Here is a 16500-nt window from a genome sequence, read left to right on the forward strand (position 1 = left end):
GCTTTCTATGTTTTCACAGATTTTTGAAAAAAATGGAATCTTCTCTTATAAAGAACATACAGTAGACATCAAAGATCAACAAAATGTCGCAAGTGAGTATAATGTTTTTTTTTCCAATAGAAAAATAATGAACAAAACATAAAAATCATGAGTAATGGACCCTGGAGGCAGGACAGACCAGTAAACACACTTTCTGCAAACCATCTTTTTCCATCCCTCTAGGACCACAAAATTATTACGGTAATCATGTTTTTGCCTTCATTTTATGCATCCTGTTACTGCGATCAAAACTATTAAACTGTCATTACAAATAGGTTTATTACCAAAATGTACACATTTTCTGCTATTTGCAACAAACTAATAAATTAAGAACACTAAATACTGCAAAAAACTACTAATTTATTCAAATTCAACATGAAATGCCCCTTTTAATGATTATTATTAGTGATGAGCGAGTACTAAAAAGCTCGGGTGCTCGAGGCTCGGGGCGAGCATCCCAAGATACTCGTGTACTCGGCCCGAGCACCGAGCCCAATGTTATCCTATGGGAGACCCGAGTATTTTTCTGAAATGACCCCCGGCAGCATGTAGAAACCCTAAAAATGTCACAAAAGTCTCAGAAGAGTGCTCAAATGACATGGCAACAGCATGGGGAAGACCCCTTGAAGCATTTATCACTCAAAAGTCACAGCTGTGAACAATTTTGTCCGAGTTTTACGCCATTTTTACGGACTCACCAGAAAACCTTCCAAAATGACACCAAAATGAATTTTCATGGCGGAAATGTTAAGGGCACATACCCAATAGTGAGATAGAGCTGGTGTATGTTACTTTTTGAGATTAATACATGAAAGATTTTACGTAAAACATTGTGTGGCACTCCGATGTACAAAACGCACGTTTTGTGCTTTTTACTAGCGATGTCGGTCATTTTTTTTTTCATTTTATCTCCCGTCGGTCGGTCTCGCTCTGTCTGTCTCTCTCTGTTTTGTCTGTCCCCCTCTCACAGTCTGTCGGTCATTCTCCCCCCTCTCTCTTACTTACCGTTCCCCGATCACTGCCGCGGCGCTGCACAGCTGTTCACTAAACTCCGGCGGCTTTTCCTCTTTTGAAAAAGCCAGCCGCTCATTAAACAATCTCGTATTTCCTGCTTTCCTGCTTTTCGGCGCCTATGATTGGTTGCAGTGAGACACGCCCCCACGCTGAGTGACAGGTGTCTCACTGCACCCAAACACAGCAGCCGGTGGGTGTGTGTATACTGTGCAGTGAAATAAATAATTAAATAATTAAAAAAAACGGCGTGCGGTCCCCCCAATTTTAATACCAGCCAGATAAAGCCATACGGCTGAAGGCTGGTATTCTCAGGATGGGGAGCTCCACATTATGGGGAGCCCCCCAGCCTAACAATATCAGTCAGCAGCCGCCCAGAATTGCCGCATACATTATATGCGACAGTTCTGGGACTGTACCCGGCTCTTCCCGATTTGCCCTGGTGTGTTGGCAAATCGGGGTAATAAGGAGTTATTGGCAGCCCATAGCTGCCACTAAATCCTAGATTAATCATGTCAGGCGTCTCCCCGAGATTCCTTCCATGATTAATCTGTAAATTACAGTTAAAAAACACACACACCCGAAAAATCCGTTATTAGAAATAAAAAACACTAACAAAGTCCCTCATCACCAATTTATTAACCCCGACAAACCCTCCATGTCCGGTGTACTCCACAGTCCTCCAGCGTCGCATCCAGCTGTGCTGCATGAAGGTGACAGGAGCTGCAGAATACACCGCCGCTCCTGTCAGCTTCACACAGCAACTGAAGACAGCTGCGCGATCAGCTGAGCTGTCACTGAGGTTACCTGGATCCAGCGGTGGATGCAGCGGTGGCCGCGGGTAACCTCAGTGACAGCTCAGCTGATCGCACTACTCACCGCCGCTCCGGTCAGCTCCACGCAGCAACTGAGGTGAGTATCGCGATCAGCTGAGCTGTCACTGAGGTTAATCGCGGCCACCGCTGGATCCAGCGGTGGCCGTGAGTTACCTGACTGACAGCAGCTGATCGCGCTACTCACCTCAGTTGCTGTGTGAAGCTGACCGGAGCGGCGGTGTATTCTGCAGCTCCTGTCACCTGCATGCAGCAGAGCTGGACGCGACGCTGGAGGTCCGTGGATTACGCCGGACATGGAGGGGTTAATAAATTGGTGATGAGGGACTTTGTTATTGTTTTTTATTTCTAATAAAGGATTTTTCGTGTGTGTGTGTTTTTTAACTGTAATTTACAGATTAATCATGGAAGGAATCTCGGGGAGACGCCTGACATGATTAATCTAGGATTTAGTGGCAGCTATGGGCTGCCATTAACTCCTTATTACCCCGATTTGCCAACGCACTGGGGTAAATCGGGAAGAGCTGAGTACAGTCCCAGAACTGTCGCATATAATGTATGCGGCAATTCTGGGCGGCTGCTGACTGATATTGTTAGGCTGGGGGGCTCCCCATAATGTGGAGCTCCCCATCCTGAGAATACCAGCCTTCAGCCGTATGGCTTTATCTGGCTGGTATTTAAATTGGGGGGGACCGCACGCCGTTTTTTTTTAATTATTTATTTATTTATTTTACTGCACAGTATAGACACGCCCACCGGCTGCTGTGATTGGGTGCAGTGAGACACCTGTCACTCAGCGTGGGGGCGTGTCTCACTGCAACCAATCATAGGCGCCTGTGGGCGGGGAAAGCAGGGAATATGAGATGGCTGTGTGCAGAGCACAGCGCGCCCGCCGGTATAAAGGCTCGGTCACGCTGTGCAGGCCGGCCAATCACTGCAATTCCACAACTAACAGGGCTGTGGCATTGCAGTGGTCTGCCAGCCAATCCCTGCATGAGGGCTGGCTCTCAAAAGAGCGCCAACATGCAGGGATGAAGACCACGAGTACAGCACGAGTATCGCGAAATTACTCGGTACCCGCCGAGTAGCCCGAGTACAGTGATACTCGTGCGAGTACCGAGTAGTAACAAGCATACTCGCTCATCACTAATTATTATAGCTTCGTATTTATACAATACCTTCATGACAAGCATATTTTGTACTTTGTTGAGCTCCTTTAACTGTTCAAACCTGCTGAAAATATGCTGTATGGTCAGACACCAGCTTCTTGCAGCATTCCTGGGGAATCTTAAGGCTGCTTTTAAAACGCAGCGACATCGCTAGCAATGTCACTGGTGAAAGCACCCGCCCCGTCGGTTGTGCGTCAGGGGCAAATCGCTGCCCATGGCGCACAACATCGCTAACACCCGTCACACATACTTACCTTCCTACCGACGTCGCTTTCTAAGGGGGCGGTTTGTGCGGCGTCACAGCGGCGTCACTAAGCGGCCGCCCAATAGAAGCGGAAGGGCGGAGATGAGCGGCCTTAACATCCCGCCCACCTCCTTCCTTCCTCATTGACGGTGGCCGCAGGTATGATAATAGCGATGTGTGCTGCCGCTGGAACGATGAACAACATCGTACCTGCAGTAGCAACAATATTTGATATTAGAACGACATTTCAACGATCAACAATATGGTGAGTATTTTTGATCGTTAGCGGTCGTTCGTGCGTTTCACACGCAACGACGTCGCAAACAAGGCCGGATGTGCGTTATGAATTCCGTGACCCCAACGACATCTCGTTAGCGATATCGTTGCGTGTAAAGCCCCCTTTAGTCTAATGCTCATGGGCAATGGCCTCCAGTTCACTGATTTTCATGGGTTTGTTTGCTGTAACTGCGTTGTTCGAATCTCACCAAAGATTTTCTATAGTGGTTCAAATCAAATGACTGTGACATGCTCTCCAAGAATTTCACAGGAATACTTCTGAAACCAAGCTCTGTTGGACTTTCAGCTTGCTCAAAGTAGGCATGACGTTTTCATCTGGGTTTTTCTGATAATTGATTCAATCTATCTTGCCTTTCAGATGCCACAGGTTTTCAGTGCCAGAGGAAGCAAAACATCCCAAGAGCCACCACCATGCTTCACTGTAGGCAGGGTGTTATTTCCAGAATATGCTTCTTTCTTATCTCCTCCTCCTCCATACATATGGCTGATTCAGAGGTCTTAAAAGTTTCCATTTTGTTTCTCCAATCCACAAAGCAGAATGTCTGACTTCTGTGGCTTATTTATATAGTTTTAAGATTGCTACTTCCAATATGTGGCACTGGAGATAAAGTCCTCTTCCCTTCAGAAGTCAATTTGCCTATTTTATTTTCCAGAAGACCATTGCATGTTTTGTAAGCCTTTTTACACTAACGTGCCAAGCACATCACTCTCCAAAAGGAGAAACCTTACCCCTTAGGTCCCAGGTAGAATGCAGTTATACAGCCAAATCAGACCTCATGCTTAGTAATGATGTCAAGTCCTCTTTCTCTCAAAAGAGGCAGTTTGCATATTTTATTTTCCATAGGAGCATTACATGGCTTATTAGACTCCATACCTGGCATGTCAAGCATGTCACTCTCTGAAAGGAGTAATCTTACCCTTTAGACCCCAGTGAGGAGCCTCTCAAAAGGCCAAATCAGATGTCATGCTTTGCACTGATGAGGGGGCAACAACCTGAAACACTTGTCTGCAAATTGAGATTCTGGTTTGGCTTTTATCCGAAGTCATCTGGCAAGGCCTATTGAATGGTTGATATTGACTTTTAGCATTGCAACTTCCAATAGATGGCACTAGAGTTCAAGTCCTCTTCATATCTGAAGAGGCAATTTGCTTATTATATGGTTTTAAGCATTTTAGTGCTACCAATTTTTTTGGCTTTTTTGAGTCAATAGAGGCATATATCTTGAATTTCGGATTTGGAGACCTTTAGCATTTATTACATGCCTTACTATGTAGACCAAAATCTGCTGCCACCAAATCATGCTTTAGGTCTTTTCCAATTACTTAAATGTTTCTGACCACTTAAATATTAGGAAATCTGTTGGCAGCTGGTGACTGCTTCATCTTTCTGACATGTCCAGGTAGTGAAGCCAGTGTTGCTTTAATTGTCATCTTGCAAACCATGCTCTTCCCTTTAATTCTAGGAATATGCATCAACGTTTGTACAAGGCAATTACTTCTTTCCTGTTTTGAAAACCTAAGAATAATAGTGAACTGATGGTCTTTGCCCATAAACAATGTGCTAAGATTCCTCATGGATGCTGCGAAAAGCACCAGCTTTGCATCATGTTTGCATCATATTGAAACAGCTAGATAAACTATAATAAGAGAAGGGGGGAGCCTGGTGATGGCTGGCAGTGCTCCCTACTCCTTCCTCAATCGGATGTTGTGCATGTGTTCTGTCCTGGTCGGGGGGTGCGACACTTACTTGTGTCTTTAGTGGCTTGTCCACCACCCTGTCGCTGGTCTCTGTCATAGACGTATTTGGGCAACACATCACAGACACAATGTCCTTTTTAGGGTACTTTCACACTACGTTTTTTTAACCCCTTCAGCCCCCGGGCACTTTCCGTTTTTGCGTTTTTGTTTTTTGCTCCCCTTCTTCTGAGAGGCGTAACATTTTTATTTTTCCATCAATCTTGCCATATGAGGGCTTGTTTTTTGCGGGACGAGTTGTACTTTTAAATGAAACCATAAGTTTTACCATATAGTGTACTGGAAAACGGCAAAAAAATTCCAAGTGCGGAAAAATTGCAAAAAAAGTGTGATCGTACAATAGTTTTTGGGATATTTTATTCACCGTGTTCACTATATGGTAAAACTGAGGTATCTATGTGATGCCTCAGGTCGGTGCGAGTTTGTAGACACCAAACATGTATAGGTTTACTTGTATCTAAGGGGTTAAAAAAAATTCACAAGTTTGTCCAATAAAAGTGGCGCACGTTTTGCGCCATTTTCCGAAACACGTAGCGTTCTTATTTTTAAGGATCTATGCCTCAGTGATGGCTTATTTTTTGCGTCTCGAGCTGACGTTTATAATGGTACCATATTTGCGCAGATACTACGTTTTGATCGCCTGTTATTGCATTTTGCGTAAAACTTGCGGCGACCAAAAAACGTAATTTTGGCGTTTGGAATTTTTTTGCGACTACGCCGTTTACCAATCAGATTAATTGATTTTATATTTTGATAGATCGGGCATTTCTGAACGCGGCGATACCAAATATGTGTATATTTATTTATTTTTTAACCCTTTAATTTTCAATGGGGGGAAAGGGGGGTGATTTGAACTTTTAGGTTTTTTGTTTTTTTTTTTATTTTTTAAAACTTTTTTTTTTACTTTTTTTTTTTATTTTACTAGTCCCCCTAGGGGGCTATAGCGATCAGCATTCCGATCGCTGATCGCTATCTGCTGATCACAGCAATACCGCTGTAATCAGCAGATTCAGTCACTTTGGTTTTCCCTCTGCTCTCGGCCGAGGGAAAATGAAAGTGAAACATCGTAGCAGCAGGCGTCATCACATGACCCTGTGCTACGATGGCAACCACCGATAGTCACGTGATAACACACGTGACTTCCGGTGGGGGCGGCGGTGAGTAACAAACATGGCCGCGCGCATTTAAATCTTGCTGCCAGACTTTGGCAGCAAGATTTAAGGGGTTAATGGCCGCGGGTGGAAGCGATTCCACCCGCGGCTAGCAGGCACACATGTCAGCTGTTGAAAACAGCTGATATGTGTGCCGATCCACGCCGCCTGCCCGCGGCAGGGGGCGGGGCTTAACGGGACACGATCTATGACGGATAGATCCGTCCAAGGTCGTGAAGGGGTTAACATGCGTCCTAAACGTTTTTTTAACGCAAAAACGGATCCAGTACAAATGCGTTTTCATTTCAATGCAATGAACTCACGTCAACATGTGTTCACATGCGGTTGCGTGCGGTACAGTCAGGATCCAGTGACTTGCAGTATTTTAACTTTTTTCAAAAATGCTACTTGTAGCGTTTTTGACCTGCGTCCAAATACTACAAGTCACTGGATCCTGACTGTACCGTACGCAACCGCTTGTGAACGCATGTTGATGCGAGTTCATTGCATTGAAATGAAAACGCATTTGTACTGGATCCGTTTTTGCGTTAAAAAAACGTTTAGGACGCATGTTAAAAAAAATTATCTCTCTCACTCTCTTTCTCTTTCTCTCTTTCTCCTTCCACAGCGGCGTGTGCATTTGCTGGCTGTCAGATTGAGTTGCACTGACTCCCGATCACATGAGTTCCAATGCCCGCCCATAAACTGCAAGTAAAAGGATCCTGTAAAATAACACTTGCGTTTGCATGCGTTCAACAGGATACATTCATATGCGGTTTGCGTTTTTTTGACATCCGTCAAAAGCATGTTAAAAAAACGTAATGTGAAAGTACCCTAAGGCTATGTGCACACGTTGTATATTTGCATGCAGTTACGCTGCGATCTGCACCGCAGCATAACTGCATGCGTCCTGCGTCCCCAGCACAATCTATGAAGATTATGCAGGGGACGTGTGCACGTGGTGTATTAGAGCGCAGCGATTCGGCTTCTGCCCGAAGCGCGCGTTCTAATAAGTGACATGTCACTTATTCCGTGCGCTTTGCCTGCATCCCCCGCTCTGTCTATGGGAGGGGCTGAATGCAGAGCGCATGGAATCAGCTTCTTTTTTTTTTCATTATGGACACTTTCTGCAGCGATTTGAAGTGCACGTGTGCTGTTCAAATCGCTGCAGAAATTTCTGCAGGCACAGTACGCAACGTGCGCACATAGCCTGAGTCAAACTCCAACTTCTTTAATTTAGCAAACAACCTTCATGGGACATATCGTTCCAACAAACTTTCCAGGACAGACATGCCACTTTCTTCCTGCGTTACCGTTCTGCTGCCATTGTTCTATGGAGTAAACTTCTGTCTAGCCCTCACTGTGGGTATTATCCTTCCAGCAGCCGAGTCTGACTTCTGCGTTCTCCATCTCTTTCCTTTGAAGCTGTCGAGTCCTTAAGAAACAGTGAAGGATTCCTCCTGATGCATGGGCGGACCCAGATACTGATCTCGTTCATACCAGGAACCCCTATGCAGAACGGAACTTACTTTCTGGCCAACTCACTCTCTCCTCATTCCACAGTGCGCTGTCTCCTAGGCTGCCACAGTATCAATATCTAGCCTACTAGTCCCTGCACTTAGCATTTTCTATTAGTAACACACTATCTACCACTTAACCCTCTCCTGCAAACTTGGTCTCTACGTTGCACTAAATTTTACCTTTAAGGGAACCTGTCATCACTTTTTTGCCCTATAAGCTGTGGCCAGCACCACTGGGCTCTTATATACAGCTTTCTAACATGCTGTATATAAGAGCCCAGGCCGCTGTGTAGAACATAAAAGCCACTTTATAATACTCACCTAAAGGTTGCTCCGGTGCACAACAGTCGGATGGGTGGTGCCGTTCTCCGGGATCTTCCTTATTCTGAGGCCGTGGTGCATGACGCGTCTACGTCATACACACGCGCCGGCATTGAGGTCCTGCGCAGGCGCACTACAAGACTTTGATCTGCTCTGAGCAGGGCAGATCAAAGTGCGCCCACGCAGGACCTCAATGGCGGCGCGTGTGTATGACGTAGACGCGTCATGCACCCCGGCTTCAGAATAAGGAAGATCAAGATGGCCGAAAGGGGAGGCGCCGGTCCCAGAGAACGAAGACGCCCATCTGACCAGTCTGCACCGGAGTGACCTTCTAGGCGAGTATTATAAAGTGTTCTACACACCAGCCTGGGCTCTTATATACAGTCATATGTAAAAGTTTGGGCACCCCTATTAATGTTAACCTTTTTTCTGTATAACAATTTGGGTTTTTGCAACAGCTATTTCAGTTTCATATATCTAATAAATGATGAGCTCAGTAATATTTCTGAATTGAAATGAGGTTTATTGTACTAACAGAAAATGTGCAATCTGCATTTAAACTAAATTTGACAGGTGCATAAGTATGGGCACCTCAACATAAAAGTGACATTAATATTTTGTAGATCCTCCTTTTGCAAAAAATAACAGCCTCTAGTCGCTTTCTGTAGCTTTTAATGAGTTCCTGGATCCTGGATGAAGGTATTTTTGACCATTCCTGTTTACAAAACAATTCCAGTTCAGTTAAGTTTGATGGTCGCCGAGCATGGACAGCCCGCTTCAAATCATCCCACAGATGTTCAATGATATTCAGGTCTGGGGACTGGGATGTCCATTCCAGAACATTGTAATTGTTCCTCTGCATGAATGCCTGAGTAGATTTGGAGCGGTGTTTTGGATCATTGTCTTGCTGAAATATCCATCCCCTGCGTAACTTCAACTTTGTCACTGATTTTTGCACACTATTGTCAAGAATCTGCTGATACTGAGTTGAATCCATGCTACCCTCAACTTTAACAAGATTCCCGGTGCTGGCATGGGCCACACAGCCCCAAAGCATGATGGAACTTCCACCGAATTTTACTGTGGGTAGCAAGTGCTTTTCTTGGAATGCCGTGTTTTTTTGCCTCCATGCATAACGCCTTTTTGTATGACCAAACAACTCAATCTTTGTTTCATCAGTCCACAGGACCTTCGTCCAAAATGTTACTGGCTTGTCCAAATGTGCTTTTGCATACCTCAGGCGACTCTGTTTGTGGCGTGCTTGCAGAAACGGCTTCTTTCGCATCACTCTCCCATACAGCTTCTCCTTGTGCAAAGTGCGCTGTATTGTTGACCGATGCACAGTGACACCATCTGCAGCAAGATGATGCTGCAGGTCTTTGGAGGTGGACTGTGGATTGTCCTTGACTGTTCTCACCATTCTGCTTTTATGCCTTTCTGATATTTTTCTTGGCCTCCACTTCTGGGCTTAACAAGAACTGTACCTGTGTTCTTCCATTTCCTTACTATGTTCCTTACTATGTTCCTCACAGTGGAAACTGACAGTTTAAATCTCTGAGACAACTTTTTTTATCCTTCCCCTCAACAACTATGTTGAATAATTTTTGTTTTCAGATCATTTGAGAGTTGTATTGAGGAGCCCATGATGCCACTCTTCATAGAAGATTCAAATAGGAGAACTACATGCAAGTGGCCACCTTAAGTACCTTTTTTCATGATTGGATACACCTGCCTATGAAGCTCAAAGCTCAATGAGGTTACAAAACCAATTTAGTGCTTCAGTAAGTCAGTAAAAAGTAGTTAGGAGTGTTCAAAACAAGAAATTGATAAGGGTGCCCATACTTTTGTGTGATGCCCTGGACCCCAGGGGTCACAGGTAGTAACACCTACACCTACACACACACACACCCATCCCCGGTGAGGACACACCGGTCACCCCAGGTGGGAGACCTGATGCCTCCCTCAGGGCGAGTAGGGCACACCAGGTGGGCGGAGTCAGGTGGAAAGACACGCCCAGCCGAGGAGACTACTGTCCTGAGGCAGGAAGTTCAAACAGTTAAGTTCCAGTCAGAGTGGAGTGTGGACAGTGAGAGTGACAGGAGTAAAGCTGTCAGGGACCCGGGTTGGAGCCTGGGATCCCCGCAACGTCAGGCAGGCAGACGGTGGTGGCCGCCTGCAGGAGACCGGTAGCAACCGGCAAGACCGTAGGGACCGGGCAGGGTTGGAGCCCGCTGGCCCTGAAGGTTAAGTCAACCGTTTACCGGAGCACCAGTAACCGGGTACTCAGACCCTGACCTAGCTCTGAAACTACCGAGTTTAGGCAAATTAACTGATTGCAGTCTGGACCTCAAGGGTCCTTTCTCACCCAAGTCCCGAAAGAAGGCAACAGCCCATCGTTACCGGGTGAGCGTCACCGCCAAAGACCAGAGACCCAAAGGGCCAGCGCCTGCGGGCAACCGAGGGCTCCGTCTGGTCATTGAATCAGGGAGCGGTCTGCCACTGCCCAGGCAGGGGTAGCCAACACAGTCAAGAGGTGCAGGGAAAGAGGGGCCACCATCACCCTCACAGGGGACACCGGCAGCCGTATGCGGGACCCGAGCTTCACCGAACTTTGGTTTACCAGTGACTCTGAGTGTGAATAACTGTGAGTACACCAGTGCCACCCGGGCACCGCACCGCATTGCCGCACCCTGCACCGTAACCATCATCATCACACCGCCAGTCCCCTCAGCGGGCCCCGGGACACACCGTCCCTACCCACGGAGGGGTTAACATCCGACCTGCGCCACAACAACGCCACCCGGGAGCCCCCACCATCACCAGCAGCGGTGGTGCCAAAGATCACCATGACCCGTGGGTGGCGTCACGACACCCCCCGCCACCTCCATCGCCTCTCCCTTAACAGAGCGATGTGGCCCCCGGTCCGGAAGCGCTCGAGCCACCGACAAACCGAGCCCGGACCTGAGCGGCTCGGCCCGCCGAGCAGCTGAGCCCCCAGGGCGGTACACCTCGTCTCTTCTGGCGTCACGAACAGGATTCGGACAGTCCACTTACCTGTGGAAGTGCGCCCTAAAAGTGTCCGTCAGCGGCGTCCTGGCGAAAAATTTGAAAATCCGCCATCTTGGCGCGAAGGTTTCCCGCTCGAGTCTTCTCTCCCGAGCAGTAAGAGCGAGAAGAGCGAAGCCCCGCCCCCAAAAGAGGAAGTGCGCAGAGAAAACTAAGGGAGCAGGTGAAGGACGCTCCCGATGTGATCCTGAGAGAAGAAGCGAAGACGCCAGGACTCCGTGCTCACTCTGTTCCTGGAACCACCAACAACATGTCCACCCCGCCTGCAGCCCCGGGGCCCCTCCCTGGAACAGCGGAGTGGATGAGAGCCCGGATCGCCGAGATCAACCGGCGCCACCAAGACCAGGTCCACCGTTTCATGGAACAGTGGGCCGCTGAGGCGGAGGAACTGGCGGCGGTCGCCCTGGAGCACGAGTCGGAGATCGTTTTGGCGGAGCTGGTGAGTGACCCACGCCCCTTTGTCCTCCAGGGACCGGCCGTTGCGGCTGAGGGACCCGGTCTACCCTCGGCCCCTATATGGTCTCCTCCGTTACCCATGCCGACCGCTGCTATTAGCCTACCGGGCCCGCCGCCCCCGGCAGTGTCAGCCGAGCCTGAAGTGCCGGGCCAGAGATGACTGGAATCAGCGGCCGCCGACTGTGACCCGCCCGGCGCAGAAGGAACACGGGCCCTGGCAGTGCGCCCGGCCCAGGAGGGGATGCCCGACCGCGAAGAGGCCGGTAGTGATGATTCCGGACCCGACACAGAGCCAGTCTCGGAGTCTGAGGAAGCGGGTGAAAGCCCCCTGAACAGCAGTGCCCCGGCGGCTACTTACATCCCGCGCAGCGGAGGGAATGGATACCGGATGGCCCTCTCCCACGATGCCTGCTGTATGCTGGAAATGTTTGAGGCGGAGGTCGAGTCCGCATTAGAGGAGGAGTTCCCCGAGGGGGAGTAAAAGCTGTACACCACCAAAAGGACCGTCCCCGTTGGGACCTGAAACCGTTTAAAATGTGGCAGCCCGTTAGCTGCAGAAAAAGCCCCATCCCCGTTGGCACTTGTTTGCCCCTTTTGTCACCGTTAACCCCCCTCCCTGTTGCATGAGGGACTTCTCATGGACAAGGCCGTGGACTTGCTGGCCACCCCAAAAACTTTTGGGCATGTAAATAATCCCCTATCCTGCCCCCTTGCGCCATGACTTCCCCTTCCGTTGAGCCTCCGGAGAGGCAGATTGGAGGAAGGGCCCGCAGCAGAGTCGACTGGGGTCCTGTCACCACTGGGACCGGTGACTAACCTCCGGGGAGCTTTGAGCCACTGCCGGGTGCGCCGCACCGTACCCGTTCCCGCCTGGGTGACCTAGCCCCGTTCCTGTTTCCGGACTGGGGAAAAGGGGTGCTGCCCGTTTCTTAGGGGCAGCTCCAAGGCTAGGTTGTTTGGGAGGGGAAGGCAGAAGACCATGGACCCGTTACCGTTATTAATAAAAATATTACCGTTATGCAACGTTCAAGCTAATGCCTCCTGTTACGGGAAGATTCTTCAGAAAGCGTGAATTGCAAAAATGTTATCATCTTTGTATATGTTCTTTCTTTTCTCTTTTTCCATTCCAGAAAACAATAAACTGGAGTCGGTCGGGCAGCCCGCGGATGGTCTGCATTTAACTAAGGGGGAATGTGACGCCCTGGACCCCAGGGGTTACAGGTAGTAACACCTACACCTACACACACACCCCCATCCCCGGTGAGGACACACCGGTCACCCCAGGTGGGAGACCTGATGCCTCCCTCAGGGCGAGTAGGGCACACCAGGTGGGCGGAGTCAGGCGGAAAGACACGCCCAGCCGAGGAGACTACTGTCCTGAGGCAGGACGTTCAAACAGTTAAGTTCCAGTCAGAGTGGAGTGTGGACAGTGAGAGTGACAGGAGTAAAGCTGTCAGGGACCCGGGTTGGAGCCTGGGATCCCCGCAACGTCAGGCAGGCAGAGAGTGGTGGCCGCCTGCAGGAGACCGGTAGCAACCGGTGAGACCGTAGGGACCGGGCAGGGTTGGAGCCCGCCGGCCCTGAAGGTTAAGTCAACCGTTTACCGGAGCACCAGCACCGGAAGCCGTCTGCGGGACCCGAGCTTCACTGAACTTTGGTTTACCAGTGACTCTGAGTGGGAATAACTGTGAGTACACCAGTGCCGCCCGGGCACCGCACCGCATCGCTGCACCCTGCACCGCAACCATCATCATCACACCGCCAGTCCCCTCAGCGGGCCCCGGAACACACCGCCCCGACCCACGGAGAGGTTAACATCCGAACTGCGCCACAACACCGCCACCCGGGAGCCCCCACCATCACCAGCAGCGGTGGTGCCAAAGATCACCACGACTCGTGGGTGGCGTCACGACACCCCCCGTTCAACCACCCCCATCGCCTCTCCCTTAACAGAGCGACGTGGCCCCCGGTGCGGAGGCGCTCGAGCCACCGACAAACCGAGCCCGGACCCGAGCGGATCGGCCCGCGGAGCAGCCGAGCCCCCAGGGCAGTACATATGCACCTGTCAAATTTAGTTTAAATGCAGATTGCACATTTTCTGTTAGTACAATAAACCTCATTTAAATTCAGAAATATTACTGAGTCCATCATTTACTAGATGTATGAAAATGTAATAGCTGGGGCAAAAATCCAAATTGTTATAAAGAAAAAAGGTTAAAATTAATAGGGGTGCCCAAACTTTAACATATGACTGTACAGCATGTTAGAATGCTGTATATAAGAGCCCAGTGGTGGTGGCCGCAGCTTAGAGGACAAAAAAGAGGTGACAGGTTCCCTTTAAAACATTCTATCTCATTATTCCTATTGCTGGTATTTATCTATTACTTACTCCATACTATCCTATTTTAACATTCTTATGCTTTACATGTCCATAATACAATATTTACATTACATACTAAGACACAATAGGATACACATACAGCTCTGGCAAAAATTAAGAGACCACTGTAAAATTTTCAGTTTTTCTGATTTTTCTCTTTATAGGTATATTTGAGTAAAATGTAAATTGTTCTTTTATTCTAAAAACTACTGACAACGTCTCCGAATTTCCAAGCAGTACATTTTGTATTTATTTTCTGAAAATGAGAAATGGTCAAAATATAAAAAAAAAAACACTAAAGGGGGCTTTACACGCTACGATATCGTTAATGTTTGGTCGCCGGGGTCAAGTTGTTAGTGACGCACATCCGGCGTCATTAACAATATCGCAGCGTGTAATATTTACCAGCGACCTTAGGCGACCTCAAAAATGGTGAAAATCGGTAACCATGGAGAGGTCATCCCAAAGTCAAAAATCGGTGAGGGTTGTTTAGCGTTGTGGTTCATCGCTCATGCGACAGCACACATCGCTATGTGTGACACCGCATGAGCGAGGAACGTCTCCTTACCTGCCGCCGGCCCCAATGAGGAAGGAAGGAGGTGGGCGGGATATTATGTCCTGCTCATCTCCACCCCTCTGCTTTGATTGGCTGGCCGCTTAGTGACGTTGCGGTGACGTCGCTGTGATGCCGAACGTCCCTCCCACTTGAAGGAGGGATTGTTCGGCAGTCACAGCGACGCCGCCGACCAGGTAAGTATGTGTGACGCTGCGTAGCGATAATGTTCGCTACGGCAGCGATCACAAACAATTGCATGCGCGATGGGGGCGGGTACTTACACGGTCGCTATCGCTAGAAATTGCTATCGATATCGCTATTGTGTAAAGCCCCCTTTATTGTCTTAACTGTGTTGTGCTATACTAATTGTTCTTCTTATATTTTTCTATTGCAAATAGTAGAAATCTAGTAGATTTTGCTGAAATTGCAAAGTGGGGTGAATAATTTTGATTGCAACAGTATCACTGAACAGAAAGCTGACTTGCAAATTTTTGTTATTATTTTTCTTAATTGGATTGGCCAAGCTTGCATGTCTATGTAAGGAGGGACGTAGGGATTTGTTGCTCTGCCATGTATAGAATCCCTTGTAGACAATTGATTGACCGACTGATTTATTTTCGTTTTTTTCACATTTTTAGAGCTCCATGGTTCATTCCCTATCAATTTCCATGTTGGAAATTTTTTCCCTGTGGCCCAAATTCTTGTTTTCGCCATTCTGCCCAATGGAGAGACAGTTGCAACAGCCACTAATTTCTTGGTTGCACCTTATATAGAGAACAAGGTAAGATACTTAACTGAACAGAACAATTGCTTTCCCGACATGGAAAATCGAAATAATAGGTCATAGTGTGACAAGCTACAATGTTATCTGAGTAGATATTTTATGAAAAAAAAACAAAAAGAAAAGGAAACCAATAGATTAATATATATGTGCATATATATTTTTTTTGTTTAATCGTCAGGATTAAAAGAGAACCATTAACCAAATTTGTCAAATACAATTGGACACACAATATAATTGTGGCTTCAGAGTGGAATAAAAAAAATATAACATTTTCCGGTGTATAAGACGACCGGGCATATAAGACAACCCCCAACTTTTCCAGTTAAAATATAGAGTTTGGGATATACCGTATATACTCGAGTATAAGCCGACCCTAGTATAAGCCGAGGCCCCTATTTTACCACAAAAACCTTTGAAATCTTATTGACTCGAGTATAAGCCTAGGGTGGGAAATGTTACTGAAAAATTAAAAAAATATATACCAATAAAATGTAATGTGCCCCATCCTTGTCCCCCTTGTAGTAATGCGTCCATCCTTGTGTCCCTTCCTTGGACCCTCTAGTAATGTGCACATTGTTTAGTAATGTCCTACTACTGGTCCCCTTCTTGTTCCCTAGTATGTTGTTGTTTACACACAATAAAAAATATTCTCACCTGTCCCCGTTCCCGCAGTGTCCTCAGCTGCTTCTTGCAGAATGCAGGCACATAGACCTCTCGGTGATCTCATCAGGTGGACGGAGCCGTCGCTGCAGGCTGCCATCATGGCTTTACTCTAGTTCAGTCATGGCGAACCTTTCACAGGCCGAGTGCCCAAACTGTAGCCCTAAACCCAATTTTTTTTCCGAAGTGCCAACCAATCCTATTATGTAAATAATTGATTTTAACCTTACCTTTGCAGTCTTCTCTTCAGCAGGGGGC

At 47.8% G+C, this 16500-nt stretch overlaps 1 protein-coding gene across 1 annotated transcript in view; it reads left to right on the forward strand.

Moving 5' to 3' along the window:
- Positions 1-16500, forward strand: part of LOC142312621 (alpha-2-macroglobulin-like protein 1) — a 177227-nt gene that overhangs the window by 78985 nt on the left and 81742 nt on the right. Inside the window, exons 14-15 of the mRNA XM_075351616.1 lie at positions 20-92; positions 15437-15579. Coding sequence (XP_075207731.1) covers positions 20-92; positions 15437-15579 — 216 coding nt within the window. The remainder of the gene's footprint in view (positions 1-19; positions 93-15436; positions 15580-16500) is intronic.

The sequence above is a fragment of the Anomaloglossus baeobatrachus genome, chromosome 5, assembly GCF_048569485.1.
Source record: "Anomaloglossus baeobatrachus isolate aAnoBae1 chromosome 5, aAnoBae1.hap1, whole genome shotgun sequence".
NCBI lineage: Eukaryota > Metazoa > Chordata > Amphibia > Anura > Aromobatidae > Anomaloglossus > Anomaloglossus baeobatrachus.